At 45.2% G+C, this 25,461-nt stretch overlaps 1 protein-coding gene and 1 pseudogene across 1 annotated transcript; one reads left to right on the forward strand and one right to left on the reverse strand.

Moving 5' to 3' along the window:
- Positions 1-525: 525 nt before the first annotated feature.
- On the reverse strand, positions 526-13,038 carry LOC135558974 (zygotic DNA replication licensing factor mcm6-B-like; annotated as a pseudogene).
- Positions 13,039-20,696: 7,658 nt separating this feature from the next.
- LOC135558973 (C-X-C chemokine receptor type 4-like) lies at positions 20,697-22,346 on the forward strand. Its single transcript, XM_064993244.1, has 2 exons — positions 20,697-20,810; positions 20,994-22,346. Exons 1-2 carry the CDS (start codon positions 20,796-20,798, stop codon positions 22,098-22,100), a joined length of 1,122 nt encoding a protein of 373 aa, XP_064849316.1. The 5' UTR covers positions 20,697-20,795; the 3' UTR covers positions 22,101-22,346.
- The last annotated feature ends 3,115 nt before the right edge of the window (positions 22,347-25,461 follow it).

Consider the following 25,461-nt stretch of genomic DNA (forward strand, 5'->3'; position numbering starts at 1 on the left):
CTTGGGCATGCGCAAAGCGTCATTCATGCGTTCTACGGCACTCTGCTGCCACCTAGCGGACGATTCACCGATAGATATGCCAACCAGTGTCATTTGGATTAGTATATTTATCAGAAGATGCGTTAAATCATTATCTTTGGCTATACTCATTCATTACAATCATATCAACTCCAACAAGGTATAAATGTGATCCCACTCCACCCAGGTTAATAACGTTTGCTAAATGTTTACTGTAGAGGGGTGTCAAATTCATTTGGAACTTGGGGCCGCATTCTGTCTTCAAAGAGCTCCAGAGGGCCATACTGAAAATGTGTCATATTTCCTCGCTGTAAAAATTTGCTAAATAGTCCTCTATTCATCCTTTTGGGATTTTTCATTTCGGTGATTATTAGTGAGCTGGACAGTCAAGAAACTGCATGAATGTAGGCCCATTATAATTTCTACAGTTTCGTTTTGGTTTTAGTAATTTTGAAGTATATTGCGTTAGTGTTCCCCGAAACATCACATGGCGACAAGGAGGCCATAAACAACATCAAACATTTGATTATTCTTCTTAGTTTTTTTGGGAAGTATATTTCCACAGTTATTTCATTTTTTGTTTCGTTTTATACAAAACATATGCATCAAAAGTGTGGACTTTAATTTGTGTGTTTTCTTTTACACATACATTTTACATGGGAGGTAAAACCATGCCAGTCAGGATTAACATCATGTTAACTGAGGAGACCCACAAACAGCCATACGCCAGTCAACGCTCTGGAGAAATCAGAGCAACATATTTACATTATTCACCTGGCTACAACAATACAAATAAAAGGTTTAAAACAGGGTAGAGTCGTTTAAAAACTCTATAAAGCAGCAATAAAATTAAAACATGACAAATGTTGAGAATGTAATTACGCTGACCAACATTCAACAAAAACAACTTCACGGAGTCTTGAATTGGAGTCCAACGTAAAAGTTCTAGAAAGAGGCGATTGAGAAGGAGGGGGAAAGGGCTAGGGAGGGAGTTGGAGGGGATGAGTCTAGTCCTCCAGAGTGTAGTTGGGGTTGACGACCAGAACCTCATCCTGTGCCTCCGCCTCTTACCCTTTCAGCCCTCCCCGAGAAAGCTCTATCAGGATATGATCCTAGAGATGGAGAGAAGAGAAGAAAAACAGTAATAGTAAAGATGTCTGTTGGACATTAAGGTCTGTAAAGGTGTTATTACTCCGACGCAACGCTGCAATGGGTGTGTTCGTGTGTTCTCACGTAGTGCACTAGTCTGTGCAGGACTTTCTCTATCAGGCTCTTCTTGTGGATCAGTGGATCTCTTCTGAGTCAATCTCTGACTCCATCTCCTTCAGATACCAGTTGATTACGGCACTCTTCTTCAACTCCTCTTCCTCCTCGGCTGCGCACACAGGCAAACAGTTAACCACTGCGTAACACACGGTCCACATGTAGAATGTGTGTGTTTCGGGTGCCTTACCCTCCTCGGCCCTGCGGAGATGCAGCACCAGCAGGTTGGAGATGTGGCGGTGCTCTGGGAAGGTCAGACGCAGCGGCGGCTTGGGGCCGCTGTCAGAGTGGCCGCTCACAACGTCGGTGTGTCCGTCGACTCCGTTGGTGCCGCGGTTCGTTCCGTCGGAGTGGCCGTTCATTCTATCAGCGTGCTCGTTAACCAGGCCGTTTACGCCATTCACTCCGTTGGGAACGTCACGACCTGCAGAGAGACGGAGACGTTTCAGGACATGTAAATATCTGGAGTAAAGCGGCAGTAGTACTAGTGGTTGTGCGAGTGTTTGTGTACCGTTCTCTCCCTCCTCTTCCTCCTCCTGGTCCTGTTCCAGATTGACGTCAGGCGTCTCCACTCTGACGATGGACTTATTCAGCAGGCGGGAATGCCTCCTTCACGTGCTGAGGCTGGACCTGCCGGGAACAACATATAACACACACTTTAGGACAGAACACCCTACACACTTTATTAGCACGCAATCTATGAAAAACCGACAGAGCAAACTTGATCAATCCTTCAGGACCAAACAACGAAACGCAGGTTTTGAGAGCGTTGTGCGCCTAAGTTCTTGGTACGTTGGGTATAGGTTGTGTGACCTCTAACCTCGTCGCAGCAGTGCATGCGGGCCATGCCCTCAGAGAGGCGGATCATGCTCTCCAGCTGCCGCACCGTGATTCGCCAGGCCGACTTGGCCACGCCCCCAGATCCGTCGCGCTGACGCAGCCGTTTGTACTGCTCCACAATGAACTCCTCGGACTCACCCGAGATCTACGCACCAACAAATTTAGCCGCATCAGTCCCATTCCATTGGAATTGGGCATAAGCCCTATCACAGCACAGAAACACAGACATGGGAGATGTTTACATGCATTCAATAGTTCGATTTATTGTGAATACTCAGATTAATATAATACTTACATTAAAACAGTTACATGGACGCATCTGAAACCAGGCTACATTTTGCGAACTCACTTCATTGGCGCGAATGAGAAGCTCAGCACACGCCAGCACACGCCAGCACATGCTAGCACACGCTAGCACACGCTAGCACACGCCAGCACAGGCTAGCACATGCCAGCACACGCTAGCACACGCCAGCACATGCTAGCACACGCCAGCACACGCTAGCACACGCCAGCACACGCTAGCACACACGCAGGTCCAACACACCGCTGGATCTCCTATTAAGGTGTTTACATGTCCTAACATTTCGAAAGATTGCTTAAAAATCGTGGTGTTTTTAAATCGCCGTATGCCTTCTTCAATTATGACCGGTCACCGGCCACATCATGGTGATGATGATGATGCAAAATGGATCATATGATAATCAGAGTAAGGTGTTCACATGACTAATGCCATAAATCAGCTTAATACCTAATTATTAGAGTGCATGTAAAAATACTCAGTGTGAAAATCCTTAACACACACACACACACACACACACACACACACACACACACACACACACACACACACACACACACACACAGCACTTACCTTGGGTTTGAACTGTCGGGCGAAGAGCAGGTATCTTCTGATCTCATCCAGAGAGTAGAGTCTGTCTACTGAGTTCTCAATGCGAGAGTGCAGATCCACGATACGCCTGGCTATGGCATAGTCTGTCACCTACACACACACACACACACACACATTTCCATTAGTAATTATACACACACACCATTCTCCACACATACACACACAAATGTTCTCCCTTACACACACAGAACACACCTCATTGCAGTCGTCCACCAGGATGAAGAAGAGGTCAAAGCGGCTCATGATGGGAGCGGACAGGTTGACGTTCTGTTTCAGACTCTTGCTGCGGTCGTAGCGACCACCGACCGGGTTAGCAGCCGCCAGGATGGACGTACGGGCATTCAGAGTGGCCTGGAGGAGAGGGAGGTCAGAGGGAGAGAGTGTGTGTGTACCTTGACTCCAGCTTTAGTGATGGTGTGTGTGTGTACCTTGACTCCAGCTTTAGTGATGGTGTGTGTGTGTGTGTGTGTGTGTGTACCTTGACTCCAGCTTTAGTGATGGAGATGGTCTGTTGCTCCATGGCCTCATGGATGGCCACTTGGTCTCTGGTCTCCATCTTGTCAAACATCGATACAACACACACCCTGTGGACAAAGAGAAGCCCATCCCAGTTTAAGCACAAAACACAGACAGAAACGCAAACACAAACAACATCCTCAGCTCACACACACACTCACGTTGTCAGCGAGCATGAGAGCTCCGGCCTCGATGACGAACTCGTGTGACTCCTCGTCTCGAACCACGGCTGCTGTTAGACCTGCTGCACTGCTGGCCTTCCCACTGGTATACACAGCCCTGGGACTGAACTCCTCCACATGCCTGAGAGAGGGGGGACAGCGGGTATCAGTGGCGACCCGCCATTCAGGGTAGGTGGCGCAGAGCCCCACCGGGTTTTGGGACCCACATTTTTAGCAAAAAAAATAAATCAAACGATATATAAATACATAAATGTACAGTAGCTTTGATTGGACTGATCATGGCAACATCTTATTTCCACTTATTTCTTCGCTAGCAGTCATCATCGTGAATCAAGTCTACTGGCAAGTCCTTTTTAATCCTCGTCATATGAAGAGAAGTAATGAAGAGAAAATATAACCGGTGCTCATCGGCCGTTGGACATAAACATTAGGACATAAACATTACACAACAAGTTGGAAATTGCAAATTCAACAATGAGTGGTTTGGAAGGAATCGGTGACAGTGGCTAAACACAAGCATTGCGACTGGGAAGTCAAGACAGGGAAAATCAACTCATCCCTGACCGCTGGCTACGTCCCTTCCGTCTTCAAGAGAGCGAGAGTTGCACCCCTTCTGAAAAAACCTACACTCGATCCCTCCGATGTCAACAACTACAGACCAGTATCCCTTCTTTCTTTTCTCTCCAAAACTCTTGAACGTGCCGTCCTTGGCCAGCTCTCCCGCTATCTCTCTCAGAATGACCTTCTTGATCCAAATCAGTCAGGTTTCAAGACTAGTCATTCAACTGAGACTGCTCTTCTCTGTATCACGGAGGCGCTCCGCACTGCTAAAGCTAACTCTCTCTCCTCTGCTCTCATCCTTCTAGACCTATCGGCTGCCTTCGACACTGTGAACCATCAGATCCTCCTCTCCACCCTCTCCGAGCTGGGCATCTCCGGTGCGGCCCACGCTTGGATTGCGTCCTACCTGACAGGTCGCTCCTACCAGGTGGCGTGGCGAGAATCTGTCTCCTCGTCCTCTGTCTCCTCGCCACGCGCTCTCACCACTGGGCTCTGTTCTAGGCCCTCTCCTATTCTCGCTATACACCAAGTCACTTGGCTCTGTCATAACCTCACATGGTCTCTCCTATCATTGCTATGCAGACGACACACAATTAATCTTCTCCTTTCCCCCTTCTGATGACCAGGTGGCGAATCGCATCTCTGCATGTCTGGCAGACATATCAGTGTGGATGACGGATCACCACCTCAAGCTGAACCTCGGCAAGACGGAGCTGCTCTTCCTCCCGGGGAAGGACTGCCCGTTCCATGATCTCGCCATCACGGTTGACAACTCCATTGTTTCCTCCTCCCAGAGCGCTAAGAACCTTGGCGTGATCCTGGACAACACCCTGTCGTTCTCAACTAACATCAAAGGCGGTGGCCCGTTCCTGTAGGTTCATGCTCTACAACATCCGCAGAGTACGCCCCTGCCTCACACAGGAAAGGTCCTAATCCAGGCACTTGTCATCTCCCGTCTGGATTACTGCAACTCGCTGTTGGCTGGGCTCCCTGCCTGTGCCATTAAACCCCTACAACTCATCCAGAACGCCGCAGCCCGTCTGGTGTTCAACCTTCCCAAGTTCTCTCACGTCACCCCGCTCCTCCGCTCTCTCCACTGGCTTCCAGTTGAAGCTCGCATCCGCTACAAGACCATGGTGCTTGCCTACGGAGCTGTGAGGGGAACGGCACCGCAGTACCTCCAGGCTCTGATCAGGCCCTACACCCAAACAAGGGCACTGCGTTCATCCACCTCTGGCCTGCTCGCCTCCCTACCACTGAGGAAGTACAGTTCCCGCTCAGCCCAGTCAAAACTGTTCGCTGCTCTGGCCCCCCAATGGTGGAACAAACTCCCTCACGACGCCAGGACAGCGGAGTCAATCACCACCTTCCGGAGACACCTGAAACCCCACCTCTTCAAGGAATACCTAGGATAGGATAAAGCAATCCTTCTCACCCCCCCCCTTAAATGATTTAGATGCACTATTGTAAAGTGGCTGTTCCACTGATGTCAGAAGGTGAATTCACCAATTTGTAAGTCGCTCTGGATAAGAGCGTCTGCTAAATGACTTAAATGTAAATGAAAATACGTTTTGAACAGCCATCCAACTTGGGAATTGTAAATCTTTTTGATGACAAAATTTGCCAACGAAGGACCGCCGCCGCGCACAACAAGGTGAGTCTTAAAACATCTTCCATGCTGCTGCATGAACGATGTCATTGGCCAGGGACATAGTCAGCCATGTTGTTTTAAAAGGCAGTAAACGAGGCTGAATGAACCGTTGCCCTGCCAGACAAGGTCTGTGCTGAAAAGAAAGCTCTGCTGTTGGGACAGACTTTATGTCGGCCCTAACACATTTGTGGGCACCGCTTGTCGCCGTTATAGTGCAATTAAGGTATTGTTTGGTGTTGTGTTGTGCAGTGGCTTTGTTTTGAGATTTACATGGCAAAATCGCCACTGGTGGGTATAGGGAGATGTTTAGGTGGTTTGGGGTGAGGGTTAGACATGCTTTGTGTAAATTAATAGGGGTGTAGTGTGCAAGTATGTGGTTGTGTGAGCTATAGGGTGGAGGGATTTTTGACATAGGAGAGTGTATAGTGTGTAGGGTGTAAGGGTCTTACTTGAGGAACTGGCTCTTGGCAGTCGAGGGGTCTCCTACGATGCAGACGTTCACATCTGCTCTGAGAGATGTTCCCTCCATGGTGGTTTTGGGAACACCCCCGAACAACATCAGCAGGATGCCACGCTTCACCTCGTCATTACCTACACACACACACACACACACACACGTTATACATGTATTACGCACACATTATACAGATACACACGTTACACATTTATTACACACACATTATACAGATACACACGTTACACATTTATTACACACACACACAGAATATCAAATGTATTTATATAGCCCTTCTTACATCAGCTGATATCTCAAAGTGCTGTACAGAAACCCAGCCTCAAACAGCAAGCAATGCAGGTGTAGAAGCACGGTGGCTAGGAAATACCCCATGCAGAGGCTGTTTGCGGTGATAGTGTAGTGCTGACCGTGTATGGTGGGGAAGAGGCTGGTGCCGAGGTTGTGGTAGAGGTTCTTGTCTTGGCTCATCTCAAACACCTTCTCCCACTCCTGAACTGACATCTGGCTCTTGATGCTCTCTGCCGTCTGATCCTCATCACGCAGCTCCTTCCCTCCGAACTACACACACACACACACACACACACACACACACATGATTACAACTCCCTTCAAACAAATGTCGTACATGCACACGTGATATGTCCACTAGTTTGCAGCCTGAGGTAGTGTAGGTGTGTGTGTGTCTCGAAGGTTTGAGTGAGGGTGTCGTACCCTGGGGTTGGTAGGAGCCACATGGCAGGCGAGGAAGGCCAATCTGTAGGACAGCTCTCTGACTCCCAGGGATTTAAGACCACGAAGGCCCTCGTTCTCATAACCCTGTCTCCCTCCTACACGGGAACTGGTCTCTGCTCGCACACCTAGAGAGAGATAGGGAAATGGGTCATGTCAGCGTGAACCGTGTGCGTGTCATGCCGGTGTGATTGTGTCTGACTATTGTGTGTGTGTACATACCTGCGGTGCTGAGCTGGGAGACGTCGGGCACCACTATGAGAGAGCCAGTGATGTCACAGCGGTCTCCGGCCTGGGCCGTCTCTACGGCCTCAGCCCTCAGAATCACCTCTAGGGAGCGGGGGATGGACCCTCTGGGCAGCTCTGCCTGGGTCTCCTGGATACGTACCTACACACAGAGGTTAAGACACACAGAAGTGTCAGACACACAGAAGTGTCAGACACACACACACACTCAAGCCTCAGCACAGACAACAAACACAATCTACCTTCTGGAAGTCAATGAATTTGGAGAGGTGTGTGTCGAGGTGGAAGCGAGCCCGGTTGCTGCAGACAGGGTTCCTGCAGACGGTGGGCGAGGCGTACTTGAACTGCTGGGGCACGTCCGGACACACCCCCTGGCAGTCCAGACACAGGAACGTCCCGCTCACCTGAAGGAGACCGAACGGAGAGGATCAGACACAGATGTCACACAGCTAAAGTTTTGTTCAGGAACGATATCTGCACCGTGGCCGTCATTAACTATCCTCACTACTCCCTAGCTCCAGGGTATACTAGGATATACGGTGTGCGCAACTCACCATTTCTGGGTGTACAGGGTGTGTCCTCACCACCTGTGCACTGATGCGTACCAGAGAACCAATACGCAAGGAGGACAGCTCACGGATCCTGTCACGCAAAAAAAAAAAAAGGACTGTTAGATCACGCGCAAAACATCTTACCGAGCAGAACCTGTCGGAACACTATTTGTGTGACTTGGTACTTCTGTCGGGTATGCGTCTTACTTGTGTCTGGTGGGCAGGTCCTGGACGGCCAAATAGAACTCCTTATTGACAGGGACATTCCCGTGATCCCTGGCAAAGCTCCTCACCGCACGACACAGGAAGGGATATACTCTGGAGAGAAGGAGCGGTAGAAGGAGAAACAAAAGGAGAGTTTGTTGTTAGCTGGACACGTTTGGATCATCAATAACACTCAACGTTCTCGTGGCTGTTCTAAGTGCTCTGTTTAAGCCCGATTCAGATACACAATAGCCGACAAAAGGAAAGGCGAGACGAGATAAAACGAGCCAGTTTTAGAATTGTGTGTTGTAGAACAGCTGACTGGAGAGGGGGCATTAAGATGAAGAAAAAAGGGACGGGTGGTTGGGACCGTTTACGGTGTTTCTTTACAATGACGCGATACAAATTTGAAACTAAATTGGCATTTGCTGTAGCAAGGTGTTGTATGATTCAATGCAGGCGCCAGAAACAGGGCCTACTTAGTGACTCGTCAGATAATATAGCCAGCTGCTCAGCTACCAACAGAACGTCAGCGCACTGTACATTTTCGATTGGCTAAATGGGTCCATCTCGTCGCAAGTCTCGAGATGAGATTGTACATGTTGAAACTTCCGCAGCGGACACGAAACATTCTAAAAACTAGACCGTTCAGATCAAGCAAACTTTGTTCTAAAACGGCATAAAACAGTCTCGCCTCCTCTCGGCTGTTGCATCTGAACTGGGCTTCAGTTTGGGGAAGGTCTTATGAAGGAAGGACTGTGACATAAATGTCACACCGTTTTTAAATGGATTTGTAATGAATGCCAATTTTTTAATTGTTTATTTGAAATAGTGTCTCGCCTCTTCTTCTGGTCCTAGATCTGTAACTACCTGTAGAACTCCTCCTGGATGGTGGTCGACAGTTCCTGGTTAAATCCTGCCAGATCAGTGAAGGAGACCAACAGAGTGTTTCTCTCAGGCCTGATCAGCTCTTCAGCATCACGGACATACTTCACCTCACCGTCTGATGTCTGGTACCCCCCCCCCCCACACACACACACAGTTGTATTACTCGTATGCATCCCATTTTCATGTATACCTGATGTATAAAGCTATTAGAGGACTCGTATTTTTTTAAATTTCACCTTTATTTAACCAGGTAGGCAAGTTGAGAACAAGTTCTCATTTACAATTGCGACCTGGCCAAGATAAGGCAAAGCAGTTCGACACATACAACAACACAGAGTTACACATGGAGTAAAACAAACATACAGTAGAAAAATAAGTCTATATACAATGTGAGCAAATGAGGTGAGATAAGGGAGGTAAAGGCAAAAAAAGGCCATGGTGGCAAAGTAAATACAATATAGCAAGTAAAACACTGGAATGGTAGATTTGCAATGGAAGAATGTGCAAAGTAGAGATAGAAATAATGGGGTGCAAAGGAGCAAAATAAATAAATACAGTAGGGGAAGAGGTAGTTGTTTGGGCTAAATTATAGATGGGCAATGTACAAGTGCAGTAATCTGTGAGCTGCTCTGACAGCTGGTGCTTAAAGCTAGTGAGGGAGATAAGTGTTTCCAGTTTCATAGATTTTTGTAGTTCACTCCAGTCATTGGCAGCAGAGAACTGTATGAGGCTATACCGACTGTGTACACATTTAACCAACTTCAACGTGCTTGTTAGCTAGCTTGCTAGGTTTTAACAGTTTCAAAAATGTTTTAAGATGCGAGGGGGGGGAGGCACTTCCTGCACTGGGGAACATCCCGCGCACCCCACCCAAGTCCCACATCTATTTCTCCCACCCAAGCCCACATCTATTTCTATGGGAATAAGCACTGTTCACGGCACAAGCTGTTCACACCCCTCTTGTTGGTGGAGAGAATTTTGCCCGTTTTAAAGCTAATCTTGCAATTCTATACATTTTGCCATGTCTAATGTGATATGAGTGACAAAATAAATTACAATATCTATGGGCTAAAAACCTAAATGAAAAAAACGTTAACTGACATGGGCTAGTTCATTTGGGCATTTCTGACAAGTTATAAATAGCTGTCTTAGGTATAAAATGACTAACATGACAAGAGGAACTGACGATGCACTACCCAATTCAAATCAAATTACAGTGAAATGCTTACTGACAAGCCCTTAACCAACAATGCAGTTAAGAAAAAAATGAACACAAAATGTAATTAAAAAAAAGAAAAAAAAGTACCGGTACAGAGTCAATGTGCGGTGGTACCTGTTAGTCGAGGTAATTGAGGTAATACGTAGGTTGAGTTATTAAAGTGACTATGCATAGATAATAAACAGAGAGTAGCAGCAGTGTAAAAGAGAGGGGCAATGCAAATAGTCTGGGTAGTCATTTGATTAGATGTTCAGGAGTCTTATGGCTTGGGGGTAGAAGCTGTTAAGAAGCCTCTTAGACCTAGACTTGGCGCTCTGGTACAGCTTGCCGTGCGGTAGCAGAGAGAACATTCTATGACTAGGATGGCTCGATGTTGCAGCTGTAGAACCTTTTAAGGATCTGGGGACCCATGCCAAATATTTTCAGTCCCCTGAGGGGGAATAGGCTATGTCATGCCCTCTTCAGGACTGTTTTGGTGTGCTTGGACCATGTTAGTTTGCTGGTGATGTGGACACCAAGGAACTTGAAGCTCTCAACCTGCTCCACTACAGCCCCGTCGATGAGAATGGAGGCCTGTTTGGTCATCCTTTTCCTGTCGTCCACAATCATCACCTTTGTCTTGATCACATTGAGGGAGAGGTTGTTGTCCTGGCAGCACACGGCCAGGTTTCTGACCTCCTCCCTATAGGCTGTCTCGTCGTTGTCGGTGATCAGGCCTACCACTGTTGTGTCATTGGCAACTTAATGATGGTGTGAATTTTTAAATTGAATCCATGTACTTTCTACTGCTATAACTTTTAAGAATAAGTTTAAAGCCGGACTAAGTTACTTTAAAAAAAACACCCACACACACACAGTTTTGGTGTTTTTGTTTATTTGTACTATTTTCTGCATTCTATAATAATAGTGAAGACATCAAAACTATGAAATAACAAATATGGAATCAAGTAGTAACCAAAAAAGTGTTAAACAAATCAAAATATTTATATTTGAGATTCATTCAAAGTAGCCACCCTTTTTGCCTTGATGACAGCTTTACACACTCTTGGCATTTTCTCACGAGGTAGTCACCTGAAATGCTTTTCAATTAACAGGTGTGCCTTGTTAAAAGTACATTTGTGGAATTTCTTTCCTTTGAGACAATCAGTTGTATTGTGACAAGGTAGGGGTGGTATACAGATAGCCCTACTTGGTAAAAGATCAAATCCAAATTATGGCAAGAACAACTCAGATAAGAAAAGAGAAAATACAGTACATCAATACTTTAAGACATGAAGGTCAGTCAATACAGAACATTTCAAGAACATTGAAAGTTTCTTCAAGTGCAGTCGCAAAAACCATCAAGCGCTATGATGAAACTGGCTCTCATGGGGACCGCCACAGAAAGATCCAGAGTTAACCTCTGCCGCAGAGGATAAGTTCATTAGAGTTACCAGCTTCAGAAATCAGCAATTACCTGCACCTCAGATTGCAGGCCAAATAAATGTTTCACAGAGTTCAAGTAACAGACATATCTGAACATCAACTGTTCAGAGGAGACTGTATGAATCAGGCCTTTATGTTTGAATTGCAGCAAAGAAACCACTATTAAAGGACAGCAGTAAGAAGAAGAGACTTTCTTGGGCCAAGAAACACGAGCAATGGACATTAGACCAGTGGAAATCTGTCCTTTGGTCTGATGAGTCTAAATTTTAGATTTTTGGTCCCAACAGCAGTCTTTATAAGACGCAGAGTAGGTGAATGGATGATCTCCGCATGTGTGGTTCCCACCGTGAAGCATGGAGGAGGAGGTGTAATGGTGTGGGAGTGCTTTGCTGGTGACACTGTCTGTGATTTATTTAGAATTCAAGGCACACTTAACCAGCTTGGCTATTTCACCAAGGAGAGTGATGGAGTGCTGCATCAGATGACCTGGCCTCCACAATCACCCAACCTCAACCCAATTGAGATGGATTGGGTTCCGTTGGACCCCAGAGTGAAGGAAAAACAGCCAACAAGTGCTCAGAGTATGTGGGAACTCCATTAAGACTGTTGGGAAAGCATTCCAAGTGTCTACCTCATGAAGCTGGTTTAGAGAATATATTTTGATTTGTTTAACATTCTTTTGGTTACTACATGAGTCCATATGTGTTATTTAAAAGTTGTGATGTCATCACTATTATTCTACAATGTGTAACATAAAGAAAAACCCTTAAATGAGTAGGTCCAAACTTTTGACTGGTACTAATAAATATATATGTTTAATCTAGGCATACCATTGTTGTCTCTGTATGTTAATATTTTGCTAGATATCCAATAGCTATTATCTAGCAAGCTATAAATCTACCAGTCAGCTAACGTTAGGTTCCAAGAAGAACAATAACATTATGTCACTCACTCTTCCAAGAAAGCCTGGAAAAGCTTCTGGCATTTCTCTGCCAACTCGTCTTTCGCCATCTGTCCCGCATTCTCCCGAGTCGTCTGTGCAAGATCCATCTTTTCAACTGGATTAACAATGAAATATAAAATTGTTTCTAAAATCTCTTCCGTCTTCCCTTGACGAACCGTACCATCCACGCTAGAGAAGAGAAAGTGCACCTTTCGCGCGAAAACAAGGACCATGTAACGTTTGTGGCGACACATTCGACCAATTCCATCGTTGTATCTTGACACCGTGTAAAAGCCTGAAATATTCTAGCCAATCAAATGTGTTATGGAAATATGAACAACCCCCTTTCTCCTTGTAGGAGTAACATTGTGTAAAACCATAGCGCTTTTATACAGGTAGTAGCTACTTCCAGAGTGATGGTGGGGTACAGTTTTGCGGTTTCGCCACTAGAGAGAGCTGTTTAACTGATAGAGCAGGTTCTCAAATGCATCGTTATTATATATGCGTGTTGGTTTTGTAAAAACTTGTCATGGGTGTAAGATGGCACGGTGACGCCATCTGTTGGTAAATGTTAATTACTGCAACCAGTGTGCTTGGGATACCCGGATGTATAGCAATGTACTGAAAAAGACTGGTTTCTTCAATCAATGCCTCTGTCTCTCATTTAACATCCAAACAAAACTGTCTGTTTTCATGGTCTTCCACAGCGGAAGCACAAGGACCATAGCTTGTCAGTCCTCCCTGGCAAAGTGCCTTTCTCTCTCATCTCTCCTCCAGAGAGTACACAGTAGTCGACTCTTATCTGACAGGTGAGAGCAACATGGAGATCAACATGCCATCAGGGTTGGGTAGGTTACTTTTTAAATGTAATCCGTTAAAGTTACTAGTTACCTGTCCAAAATTGTAATCAGTAACAATTTTTGGATTACCCAAACTCAGTAATGTAATCTGATTACATTCAGTTACTTTTAGATTACTTTCCCCTTAAGAGGCATTAGAAGACGACCAAAACGTATGTTACCAATCGAACCAAAGTTTACATATCTGGTAATATATAGATGTTACATTTTACTTTAAGGGTTGGTTATGTAGGCTTCATCTAACCCATCTCTTTCTACTACATATAATAATACAATTCAATTATATTTTTTACATTAAAAACCAAAGTCTATATATGTATATGTTATACCTATTTATCTTCAAGAATAAGACTTGGAAATATGGAAGTATAGAATAGACAAATTGTTTTACCTGAGCATGACCCCAAAACTAAGAATTTAACAGCCAGCCCTACTCTGCTGTTTATGATTTTGTTGTCATGGAAGACTGACTGGGCTCATTGATTCGAGTTGAAAAATAAATGCTGCACTCATGGAATGGCATGTTTTGAGCACTACTGAAAAGTGCTATTTACATGTGAAGAATGAATGACATATGCTGCCTTTGCTATAGGCCTATTGTTTACCTTTTTGTTGGTCAGTCTTTGACATCTTGATAATATACAGCTGTTTAAAGGGCAAATCCAAAGATGAAACAATAACAAAATGGTTGCCCCACCCCTGTTTTGGTAAAAAGCTGAGGGTTCGGCCTGGAGAAATGTAATCACTCAGATTAATAGACAGAGCTATTGATGCAAGGACTGACCATCCATGATATCAACATGTATTGTTTTAACCATGTTATGAGGCTATACAGCGTTTGTTTACATTTACAATGTTTACAAACATTGGGGGATAACAAGCTTATATTTTGGGTTCTCGTGGAGTGTGACAGTTGAACTAAGCTCATGAGGCATTTACAAGTTATATTCATCAAGAATCAATGCATATATATATGTTTTTTAATATAAGTTCAAAAATGGATGTAGCAACTACAGATTGCCCCTGTAAGGCTATCAAAATTGTATGAGTTTGAACATGTGTCCATTAGGCCTATGGAATTAGATTGAGCAATAAAAGCCCCGCTTTTAGTCCGTAGGCTGGGATCCGCACTGTACAGCTGTTGCAAGAGCGCATTTTTCACTGGCTGTCCACTAGTTTCAAAAACAATGATAGTTGGCAGCTTAAACTTCTTCAATTCAACCATTATTTGGTTCAAATACACATTTTAGATGTGTGAATAGCCATCTACAACAAACACAATTCGTAGTGCCGAAATAGTGAAATGAGAGAGCAGAAGTGTGATACACATCAATGCATTATGTACTGTAGATAACAATAATAAGTGATATCCGTATCGTCGTAGACAACACCACTTGTGTTTTCCTTACCTCCAAGCGTTTATTCAACTTAGATAATCATTGGATGACGACAGCAATCGTACCATTGTAAGACATAGCTTGGACTGTATCCTACAAAAGCCTATTCCTGCTCTTTTCCCACGACCCATCAAACCCATTTGGTGTGTCGTCATAGTGGACTTTGATCTTGTGGTAAAACTCGCTCAGGATGGAACAAACTTAAATTTGCGCCTTTTTTTCAATGCTGATTTGAATATCATTGAGAAAACAGAGACATGTCGGAAAAAAATCTGCAAACCTCCTTTCTGAATTTAAAAGTAATCATATAGTTTTTCAAAAGTATCTGTAATCTGATGAAAATATTTTTACTGGTAGTAAAGTAACAGACTACAGTTACTGTTTTAAATTTTTTTATCCGTTACTCCCATACTCTGCCTGCCATTCACCTGTCCAGCTTTTTCACATTGGTGCACTGAGCGCTGGTAAAGGAGAGTAGACAATGAGCCACTTTGGACTGTTGGGATGTACCTCTTGTTTTGTCTCCCTTACATAGACTCATCTGAAACACTGGACTGGTGATAAGCAATAAGGTGGATGCCTACCAGGTGTTTGCTTGTATGTGAAGCACATGGGGATGTGTGAAACTTACTCTTCAGACTGAAGTGTCCCCACTTGCACCAGCAAATAGCTAGTGTATTGTGTGGTGTCTGGAATGATCCTCCAGGTCACGTGCAAGCAAGGCAGAGGTCATGGGTTCAGGCCTGGTGTGAGCTGAATCAGGATGTAGTAGCCCTACTTGATTAAAGACCAAGTCCATATTATGGCAAGAACAGCTCAAATAAGCAAAGAAGAATTACAGTGCTATGATGAAACTGGCTCTCATGAGGACCGCCACAGGAAAGGAAGACCCAGAGTTACCTCTGCTGCAGAGGATAAGTTCATTAGAGTTACCAGCTTCAGAAATCAGCAATTAACTGCACCTCAGATTGCAGGCCAAATAAATGTTTGACAGAGTTCAAGTAAAAGACACATCTCAACATGAACTGTTCAGAGGAGACTGCTTGAATCAGGCCTTTACGTTTGAATTGCTGCAAAGAAACCACTATTAAAGGACACCAATAAGAAGAAGAGACTTTCTTGGGCCAAGAAACATGAGCATCAGTACTTGCTGAGCAAGCAGCGTGATGTCCTTTATATCTGTATTCACATGGCCAGTGTTTTCACACCAGAGCAGATGAAGAAGCCCGTTTCTACCGCTAAAGAGATGGTATGGGATTTTGGCAATGAGGCCCTTAATCTATACAGAACAAAAATATATCAAATGAAATAAAAATGTTATTTGTCACATGCGTCGACGACAACAGGTGTAGACCTTACAGTGAAATGGTAATGTACACGCCTTTAACCAACAATGCACCTTTACGAAAAATAAGTGTTGAAGTATTTACTAAAATGAACTGAAGTAAAAAATAAATAAATAAATAGCAACAATAAAATAACAGTAGCAAGGAGGTACCGGTACAGAATCAATGTGCGGGGCACAGACATATGTACATGTAGGTAAAGTGACTATGCATAAATAATAAACTGAGAGTAGCAGCAGCGCAAATAGTCCAGATAGCCATTTGATTAGCTGTTCATTAGTCTTATGGTTTGGGTGTAGAAGCTGTTAAGAAGCCACATGTAAAGTGTTTTATGAGCTGAATTTAAAGATCCCAGAAATTTCCCATACTCACAAAAAGCTTATTTCTCTCAAATTTGGGGTACACATTTGTTTACACCCCTCTTAGTGAGCCTTTCTCCTTTGATAAGGTAATCTATCCAGCTGACATGTATGGCATATCAAGAAGCTGATTAAACAGCATGATTATTACACAGCTGCACCTTGTGCTGGGGACAATAAAAGGCAACTAAACTGTGCAGTTTTGTCACACAACACAATCTCTCAAGTTTTGAAAGAGTGTGCAATTTGCATGCTGACTGCAGGAATGTCCATCAGAGAGGTTGACAGAGAATGAAAGGTTCATTTTGTCTACCATAAGCTGCCACCAACGTCGTTTTAGAGAATTTGGCAGTACGTCCAACCGGCCTCACAACCGCAGACCACGTGTAACCACGCCATCCCAGGACCTCCACAGTCGGCTTCTTCTTCTGCGGGATCGTCTGTGACCAGCGAGCCAGGCAGCTGATGAAAAGGTGGGTTTGCACAACCAAAAACAATTCTGCACAAACTGTCAGAAACCATCTCATGGAAGCTCATCTGTGTGCTCGTCATTCTCACCAGGGTCTTGACCTGACTGCAGTTCGGCGTCGTAACTGACTTCAGTGGGCAAATTCTCACCTTCGATGGCCACTGGCACGCTGGAGAAGTGTGGTCTTCACAGATGAATCCCAGTTTCAACTGTACCGGGCAGATGGCAGACAGTGTGGATGGCTTCATTTGGGCGAGCGGTTTCCTGATGTCTATGTTGCGAACAGAGTGCCCCATGGTGGTGGTGGAGTTATGGTATGGACAGGCATAAGCTACGGACAACGATCACAATTGCATTTAATCAATTTTATCTATTTGAATGCACAGAGATACCGTGACAAGATCCTGAGGCCCATTGTCGTGCCATTCATCCGCCGCCATCACCTCCATGTTTCAGCATGATAATGCACGGCCCCATGTCGCAAGGATCTGGACACAATTCCTGCAATCTGAAAATGTCCCAGTTCCTCCATGGCCTGAGTACTCACCAGACATGTCACCCATTGAGCAAGTTTGGGATGCTCTGGATAAACATGTACAATGGTGTGTTCCAGTTCCCGCCAATAGCCAGCAACGTCTTACAGACATTGAAGAGGAGTGGGACAACATTCCACAGGGCAAAATCAACAGGCTGATCAACTGTATGCGAAGGAGATGTGTGAAGCTGTATGAAGCAAACGGTCACAGCCAGATGCTGACTGGTTTTCTGATCTGTACCCCTACCTTGTTCTTAAAGCGATCTGTGACCTACAGATGCATACCTGTAATCTCAGTCATGTGAAATCCCTAGATTAGGGCCTAATGCATTCATTTCAGTTGACTAATTTCCTTATATGAAATGCAATTTAGTTGCATGTTGCATTTTTATATTTTTTTATTCAATGTACTTCCCCATAGTCAGATGAACGTGTGGATACTATTCTGTATGTCTCTGCGTTCAATATGGGCTTCATTGCCAAAATGGTGTATTATCCCCTTTAAGATGTAGCCCATCTCCGTCCGAATTTCCCAGGATTGTTCAGTCTCACCAACAGGAAAGTCTGTCTTGCATTGACGGAGGAGTTAACATTCTGTAGGCAGTAGACCATTACAACCCCCCCCCCCTTAGCGTTTAGAGATGCGTGATGAGAAGAATGAGGAATTAAAATTGATTGTGGGCATTTGTGTCTGTTTCAAAGCTGGATATACATATCTTTAAAGGTGTGTATGCGTGTACGTGTCTGCATGTGTACAGGAGTGTCCGTGTGAGAAAGCTTTCCAGCTGTTTGCTTTTCCCAAATAGAGAGGGAGGAAGTCCTTCCTGTTATGAATACTCCATGACTAGAGGAGAATAATGTGTGTGTGTGTGTGTGTGTCACCAAACCCCTGACACATTAGCAGCTGCATGGGGTTTGGGAAGTGGTACGTTTTGGATGTGGGGTATGCCTTGAGCATCCGTGTGTGTGTGTGACCGTGCGTGCATCTGTGTATGTGGCTGAGGGGTGACTGATTCGGGAATGGTTACTTGTTAGGGAGTGTTGACTTGTCTTCTCCTCTCTTCTTTCTGTTTTCTTCACTCTTCCTCCTCTTCCTCCCTCTCTCCTCCAGGAAGCTCTGTTCTAATGCTGGGAGAGGCAATCAACTTCCAGCTTCTGTTTCTACTGCTTCCATGTGTGTGTGGGAAGTGCTTGAGAGGCCCTGGGAAAACTGACTCTGCTCGTCACTCACCGAGCCACCCTCCCATGTAACCTACTTGGCTCTAAGTTGAAACGGCTCAGCTGGCCAGCAGCTGCTTCAATACTGTGAGTTCCCAACCTATTGTTCCCTACTGTTTCTTTCTACTACCTTTTATTTTACACCAACATCCGACTTACTGTATGTGCAGAAATCCCATTTTCTTGCTCCACTGTTCTGGTGCGTGTGTGTGTGTCCCTCGGGTGGTCTTTTAAACAGCTGAAGGTATGGAGCTAAACCAGCTGGTCACCAGCGCTGTCGTTGGAACAGGCTCCATGGCAACCCTGTTAGACCAGAAACACCTGCTCGCCTGTGTGTGTGTTCTGATTCAGTCCATGCCGATATACTGTAAGCGTTGTAGGCCTACAAGAGTCTCTGCTGCAGTAGTGTTCATATTTGTGTCTTAAGGCCTGATAACAATCCCCAAAAAAGGTATTTTCACTTCAGTCTTTTGGAGTCTACATGAGTGTGAGAGTTCTAAGTAAAGTGGAGTTCCAAGTACAGGTCTTTAATTAGGCCTATGAGGAGAGGGAGATACAGTGTTGGTGATGGGAGGGAGGGAGGGAGAGAGAGAGGGGGAGGGAGAGAGGGAGGGAGGGAGGGAGGGAGGGGGGAGAGAGAGGGGAGGGAGGGAGGGGAGAGAGAGAGAGGGGAGAGAGAGGGAGGGAGGGAGGGTACAGATTTAGCATCTTAATTCGACCACTGTGTCGATGGCAATTTTCTTGCAAAGGAGGAAATTCAAACGTGTCGTCTATTCAAGGTTTAAAAATGCTTCTGAAGTTTGTAATTTCCACTTTGAAATGTCAGACTATTTGCCCTGACGCAAAATGTATCAACCCATACAAAACATAAATGATCATCCACATAACAATTCACATTTCCTGTTGCTGCAGGAGTATTTTCCTGCTGTAGCAAACTGGCTCAAATTAAGATCCTACTGTATAAGGGTGTGAGAGTGGTAAGGGCGGGGTGACACCTTCGTCTGTGTTGTCTGGGTCTGAGTCTATGTCTGCACAGGATATGCCTCACCTATAACGAACATCACACCCACTGTGTATACCACAACCCTAAACACACATCTACCTGAACCCTTCACAGGCTGTGGGTAGGCTGAGCGTCCAAAATGCGCAATGGCACCGTGCGCCTGGAGTATGAATGGACACGGTTATAACACACACACACACACGGTTCATTTATTGTCAAAGAACCTGTGGGAGAACATGGTATTTAACAGAACGGAGAACGGGAGGAGACACTATCTGATCTGAGAATAATAGCACACACACATACCCACACACACACACACACACACACACACACACACACAATAATAATCATATCAGATGACGCAAGTCAGAGAATTCTCTCACACACCTGTGCACTTCTTCATGGTGCCACTCATGCAGGACTGTTCTGATTCAGCTCTGTGTCAAAGGGACAAAGTGGTGCAAACACAAACTCGTTCTCCCTCAGTCTCAATTTATCTCACACACAGCAGCTGTACCCTCGTCCATACAGACGCGCTACAGCTGGGCGGTGAGGATGTGTTTATAACGTTTCCCCTCTCCTTTATGGTTTGACTGTCAATAGACAGCAACAGCATTATATCATCATGCCATTGTCAACAATATTATTCTCACAGATTTGACGTTAGGGGCCTAAACTGTAAACAAAGGTGCGCGCACACACACACACACACACACACACACACACACTCAAATATCCTGCGATAGAGACACTTTCAGCACCTGACACCTCGAAAACAGGAAAAGCATTTCAGTGGGACTCAGATGTGTGTGTGTGTGTGTGTGTGTGTGTGTGTGTGTTGGGGGCGGAGCAAGGGTGGAAGAAGGGTAGGCTCAGCTATTTAACCTCACCGGGTACAGAACTTTACTCCATTTGGAGAAGAGAAAGACAAACGTGGCAGGAGAGAACAGAGGGAAAGACAAAAATATAGCTGTCTCCATCATGTCCTACTACGAGGTATGGCTTGTTTCAGCATTTAGGCCTATTTAACAAAACCTTTCTGGGACTTTGTATGGCTGTCGGCATTTGTCTTGGTTATCATGTTAATCACTAATCAGATTGTAGAATTGGTTCTTAAAATTGTGCACATCGTATTTTTTAAGTGTACTCAATTATCCTTCTCTCTCCCTCTCTCTGTAGCACTTTGTGATACCAGAATTGGATTATGACTACAATGACACGATTTCCGGTTTTGGTTCTGGCTTGGGCGATTTCGGCGCTGGATTTGAGGAGCCATGTGACCGTGAACTGCTGAGCCCCAGCGTGCAGCGTGTCTTCATCCCGGTGGTGTACGGGTTCATCTTCACCCTGGGGATCACCGGGAATGGCCTGGTGGTGTTTGTACTGGGCTGCCAGCGGAAGGCCCGCCTCAGCCTAACGGACCGCTACCGGCTGCACCTCTGTGCCGCCGACCTGCTCTTCGTGCTGGCGCTGCCCTTCTGGGCTGTGGACGCAGCACTAGGAGACTGGCGCTTTGGAGCAGTCACATGTGTCGGCGTGCACGTCATCTACACGGTGAACCTGTATGGCAGCGTGCTGATCCTGGCCTTCATCAGTCTGGACCGCTACCTGGCCGTGGTCAAAGCCACGGACACCAGCACCACACACATCCGGCAGCGGCTAGCTCACAGGTATGTGTACGCGGGTGCCTGGCTGCCGGCTGGTCTCCTCGCTTTCCCAGACATGGTGTTCGCTCGGACCCAGGAGGCAGGGGAAGGGGAGATGGTGTGTGCAAGGCTCTATCCGCCAGAGAACGCCCCACTGTGGGTGTCCCTGTTTCACCTTCAGACGGTGCTGGTGGGGCTGGTGGTGCCGGGCCTGGTTCTACTGGTGTGTTACTGTGTGATCGTGTCCAGGCTGACCCGCGGCCCTCTGGGAGGCCAGAGGCAGAAGAGGAGGGCGGTGCGGACCACTGTGGCTTTGGTTCTCTGTTTCTTCCTCTGCTGGCTGCCGTACTGCATTGGCATCACAGTGGATGCTCTCCTCCGCTTGGAGCTGATCCCGCGGGGCTGTACGTTGGAGTCAGGCCTGGGGTTGTGGTTAGCGGTGTCTGAGCCAATGGCGTACGCCCATTGCTGCTTGAACCCGCTGCTCTATGCCTTCCTGGGAGTGGGTTTCAAGAGTTCTGCTCGCCGCGCCCTCACACTTACACGCATGTCCAGCCTGAAGATTCTCCCGCGTAGACGAACAGGCGCCACGACGTCCACAACGACAGAGTCAGAGTCATCTAGTCTGCACTCCAGCTAAGAAAGATATTAGTCTATAGCGTGTGTGTGTGTGTGTGTGTGTGTGTGTGTGTGTGTGAGAGAGTAAGGAGAGTAAGACTGCTGGTCAGTTCTTTCTAATGTCTTGAGATTTTTTTTGTAAATATTTTTTGCTTTGCCAGCATTCACTGTTGTTATGGTATGTAAGTATGTATGTAAGTATGTATGTATGTATGCTTTAAAAAACACTTCTAACATGTTTGTAATAAAATGTAAAACAAAACCATGATTAATCTTTACTTGGTTCTCTCATTGAGTGGTGTTACGGTGTGTGTGTGTGTGTGTGTGTGTGTGGCAGGGAGAGAAAGAGAAAGAGAGATGAGGTGTGTCTTTACGCTCTTGAAAGTGAAACAGATAAATCCCTGTGGTGCGGTTGGCCAGTCAAGTGCACTTAAAACATCCTGCTGTGTGTCTGGGCAGGGGAGGGGGTGGACATTTATTGTTTCTCCAGATGTTGTTATGGGAACTGTATACCCCCCACCCACACAGGTAAGGGGCTATTTGTGTGTGTCACATCCTGTTATTATCATCATGGCATTGCTGCCCCCCTACCCACACACATAAATTCACATTGAAAATGAAATTGGCTGATGTTTCAGACCATAGCCACGGGAAGTAGGGGTGCTGCTACAGCACTCCCTGATAAATCACCCCAAAAAATAATACAGACAAAAGAAAAGTAGGAAAACAAGTATTTTTCACAAAAATGTATGCACTAGGCCTTTATTACTTCGTCAGCCCAAAACATCTCTGGTGGCCATGTTCAGACGTGTGACACTGGGCCAGGTGTGAGTGATTCATAACAGCAGATGATTGTTTTGCATCTTAACAACAGAAAAATATTCCTGTGCGTGTGCGTATAGGGCAGCTGTTTTCAAACGAGGGGTCCCTGATATGAAAATGTGGTTGCCGGAGAATTTCCAAAATCCTAGTAAAAAAAATCATTAATAATATAGTGTATATATATATATACAGTGGGGCAAAAAAGTATTTAGTCAGCCACCAATTGTGCAAGTTCTCCAACTTAAAAAGATGAGAGAGGCCTGTAATTTTCATCATAGGTACACTTCAACTATGACAGACAAAATGAGGAAAAAAAATCACATTGTAGGATTTTTAATGATTTTATTTGCAAATTATGGTGGAAAATAAGTATTTGGTCACCTACAAACAAGCAAGATTTCTGGCTCTCACAGACCTGTAACTTCTTCTTTCAGAGGCTCCTCTGTCCTCCATTCGTTACCTGTATTAATGGCACCTGTTTGAACTTGTTATCAGTATAAAAGACACCTGTCCACAACCTCAAACAGTCACACTCCAAACTCCACTATGGCCAAGACCAAAGAGCTGTCAAAGGACACCAGAAACAAAATTGTAGACCTGCACCAGGCTGGGAAGACTGAATCTGCAATAGGTAAGCAGCTTGTTTTGAAGAAATCAACTGTGGGAGCAATTATTAGGAAATGGAAGACATAAAAGACCACTGATATTCTCCCTCGATCTGGGGCTCCAAGCAAGATCTCACCCCGTGGGGTCAAAATTATCACAAGAACAGTGAGCAAAAATCCCAGAATCACACGGGGGGACCTAGTGAATGACCTGTCGAGAGCTGGGACCAAAGTAACAAAGCCTACCATCAGTAACACACTACGCCGCCAGGGACTCAAATCGTGCAGTGCCAGACGTGTCCCCCTGCTTAAGCCAGTACATGTCCAGGCCCGTATGAAGTTTGCTAGAGAGCATTTGGATGATCCCGAAGAAGATTGGGAGAATGTCATATGGTCAGATGAAACCAAAATAGAACTTTTTTGGTAAAAACTCAACTTGTCGTGTTTGGAGGACAAAGAATGCTGAGTTGCATCCAAATAACACCCAAATAACACCATACCTACTGTGAAGCATGGGGGTGGAAACATCATGCTTTGGGGCTGCTTTTCTGCAAAGGGACCAGGACGACTGGTCCGTGTAAAGGAAAGAATGAATCGGGCCATGTATCGTGAGATTTTGAGTGAAAACCTCCTTCCATCAGCAAGGGCATTGAAGATGAAGTGGCTGGGTCTTTCAGCATGACAATGATCCCAAACACACCGCCCGGGCAATGAAGGAGTGGCTTCGTAAGAAGCATTTCAAGGTCCTGGAGTGGCCTAGCCAGTCTCCAGATCTCAACCCCATAGAAAATCTTTGGAGGGAGTTGAAAGTCCGTGTTGCCCAGCAACAGCCCCAAAACTTCACTGCTCTAGAGGACATCTGCATGGAGGAATGGGCCAAAATACCAGCAACAGTGTGTGAAAAGTCTTCACAAGGTTACAGAAAATGTTTGACCTCTGTCATTGCCAACAAAGGGTATATAACAAAGTATTGAGATAAACTTTTGTTATTGACCAAATACTTATTTTCCACCATAATTTGCAAATACATTCATTACAAATCCTACAATGTGATTGTCTGGATTTTTTTTCTAATTTTGTCTGTCATAGTTGAAGTGTACATATGATGAAAATTACAGGCCTCTCTCATATTTTAAGTGGGAGAACTTGCACAATTGGTGGCTGACTAAATACTTTTTATATATATATTTATATATATATATATATATATATATATATATATGTATGTATATAAATTCCATATTATATCGTCTTTGTCTCTCAAAATCATTGTAATGTGGATAACCTTAAACTCAATGAAAATGATAAAAATCTTAAAGTTAAAATTCAACCAGAGAGAGAAAACCAGAGAAAAGGCCGCATTTGACTGTTGCACTTGAATCATTACCACGGTGAATGGCTAGGCACGCTACGCTATGAAACCACAGACTATTGCAGAGATTTCGATATGACCGCCCACCACTGATATGGTGAAAACAACGTATGGGGAGGCAGAGGCTCAGAAACTCACATCAATACCTTTGTCATATAACACTGTGAAACTAAGGATTGATGCTAATGCTAGCAATCAGGAGGAAACTGACTGAATGACTCAACATACCCCACCATATACTCTCCAAACGGATGTTCGCTGCGAGGGCCGAGATGCCCATGCATTGTCTTTTGCTCGCTACATGTCGGGGGATGTTATTCACAAGGCCATATATTTCTGTTTTAGGGATGTTCAGTGTGCTGCGAGGCAATATTGACGAAAAACAGATTCCATGGGATTGAATGGTGGCTTTTGCACAGATGGAGCTCCATCTATCACGCGACGGCAGACAGGCCTCTGCACTCTAGTTATGAATGTGTCTCCCTCTGCCATATGAATGCATTGTATGATACACCCACTGAGATATTATGAATACACCGAGAGCAACTGGCGGCAAAATAGTTGAGCGCAGAACTCGGAGATAT

Source organism: Oncorhynchus masou, chromosome 17, assembly GCF_036934945.1.
Source record: "Oncorhynchus masou masou isolate Uvic2021 chromosome 17, UVic_Omas_1.1, whole genome shotgun sequence".
Lineage (NCBI taxonomy): Eukaryota > Metazoa > Chordata > Actinopteri > Salmoniformes > Salmonidae > Oncorhynchus > Oncorhynchus masou.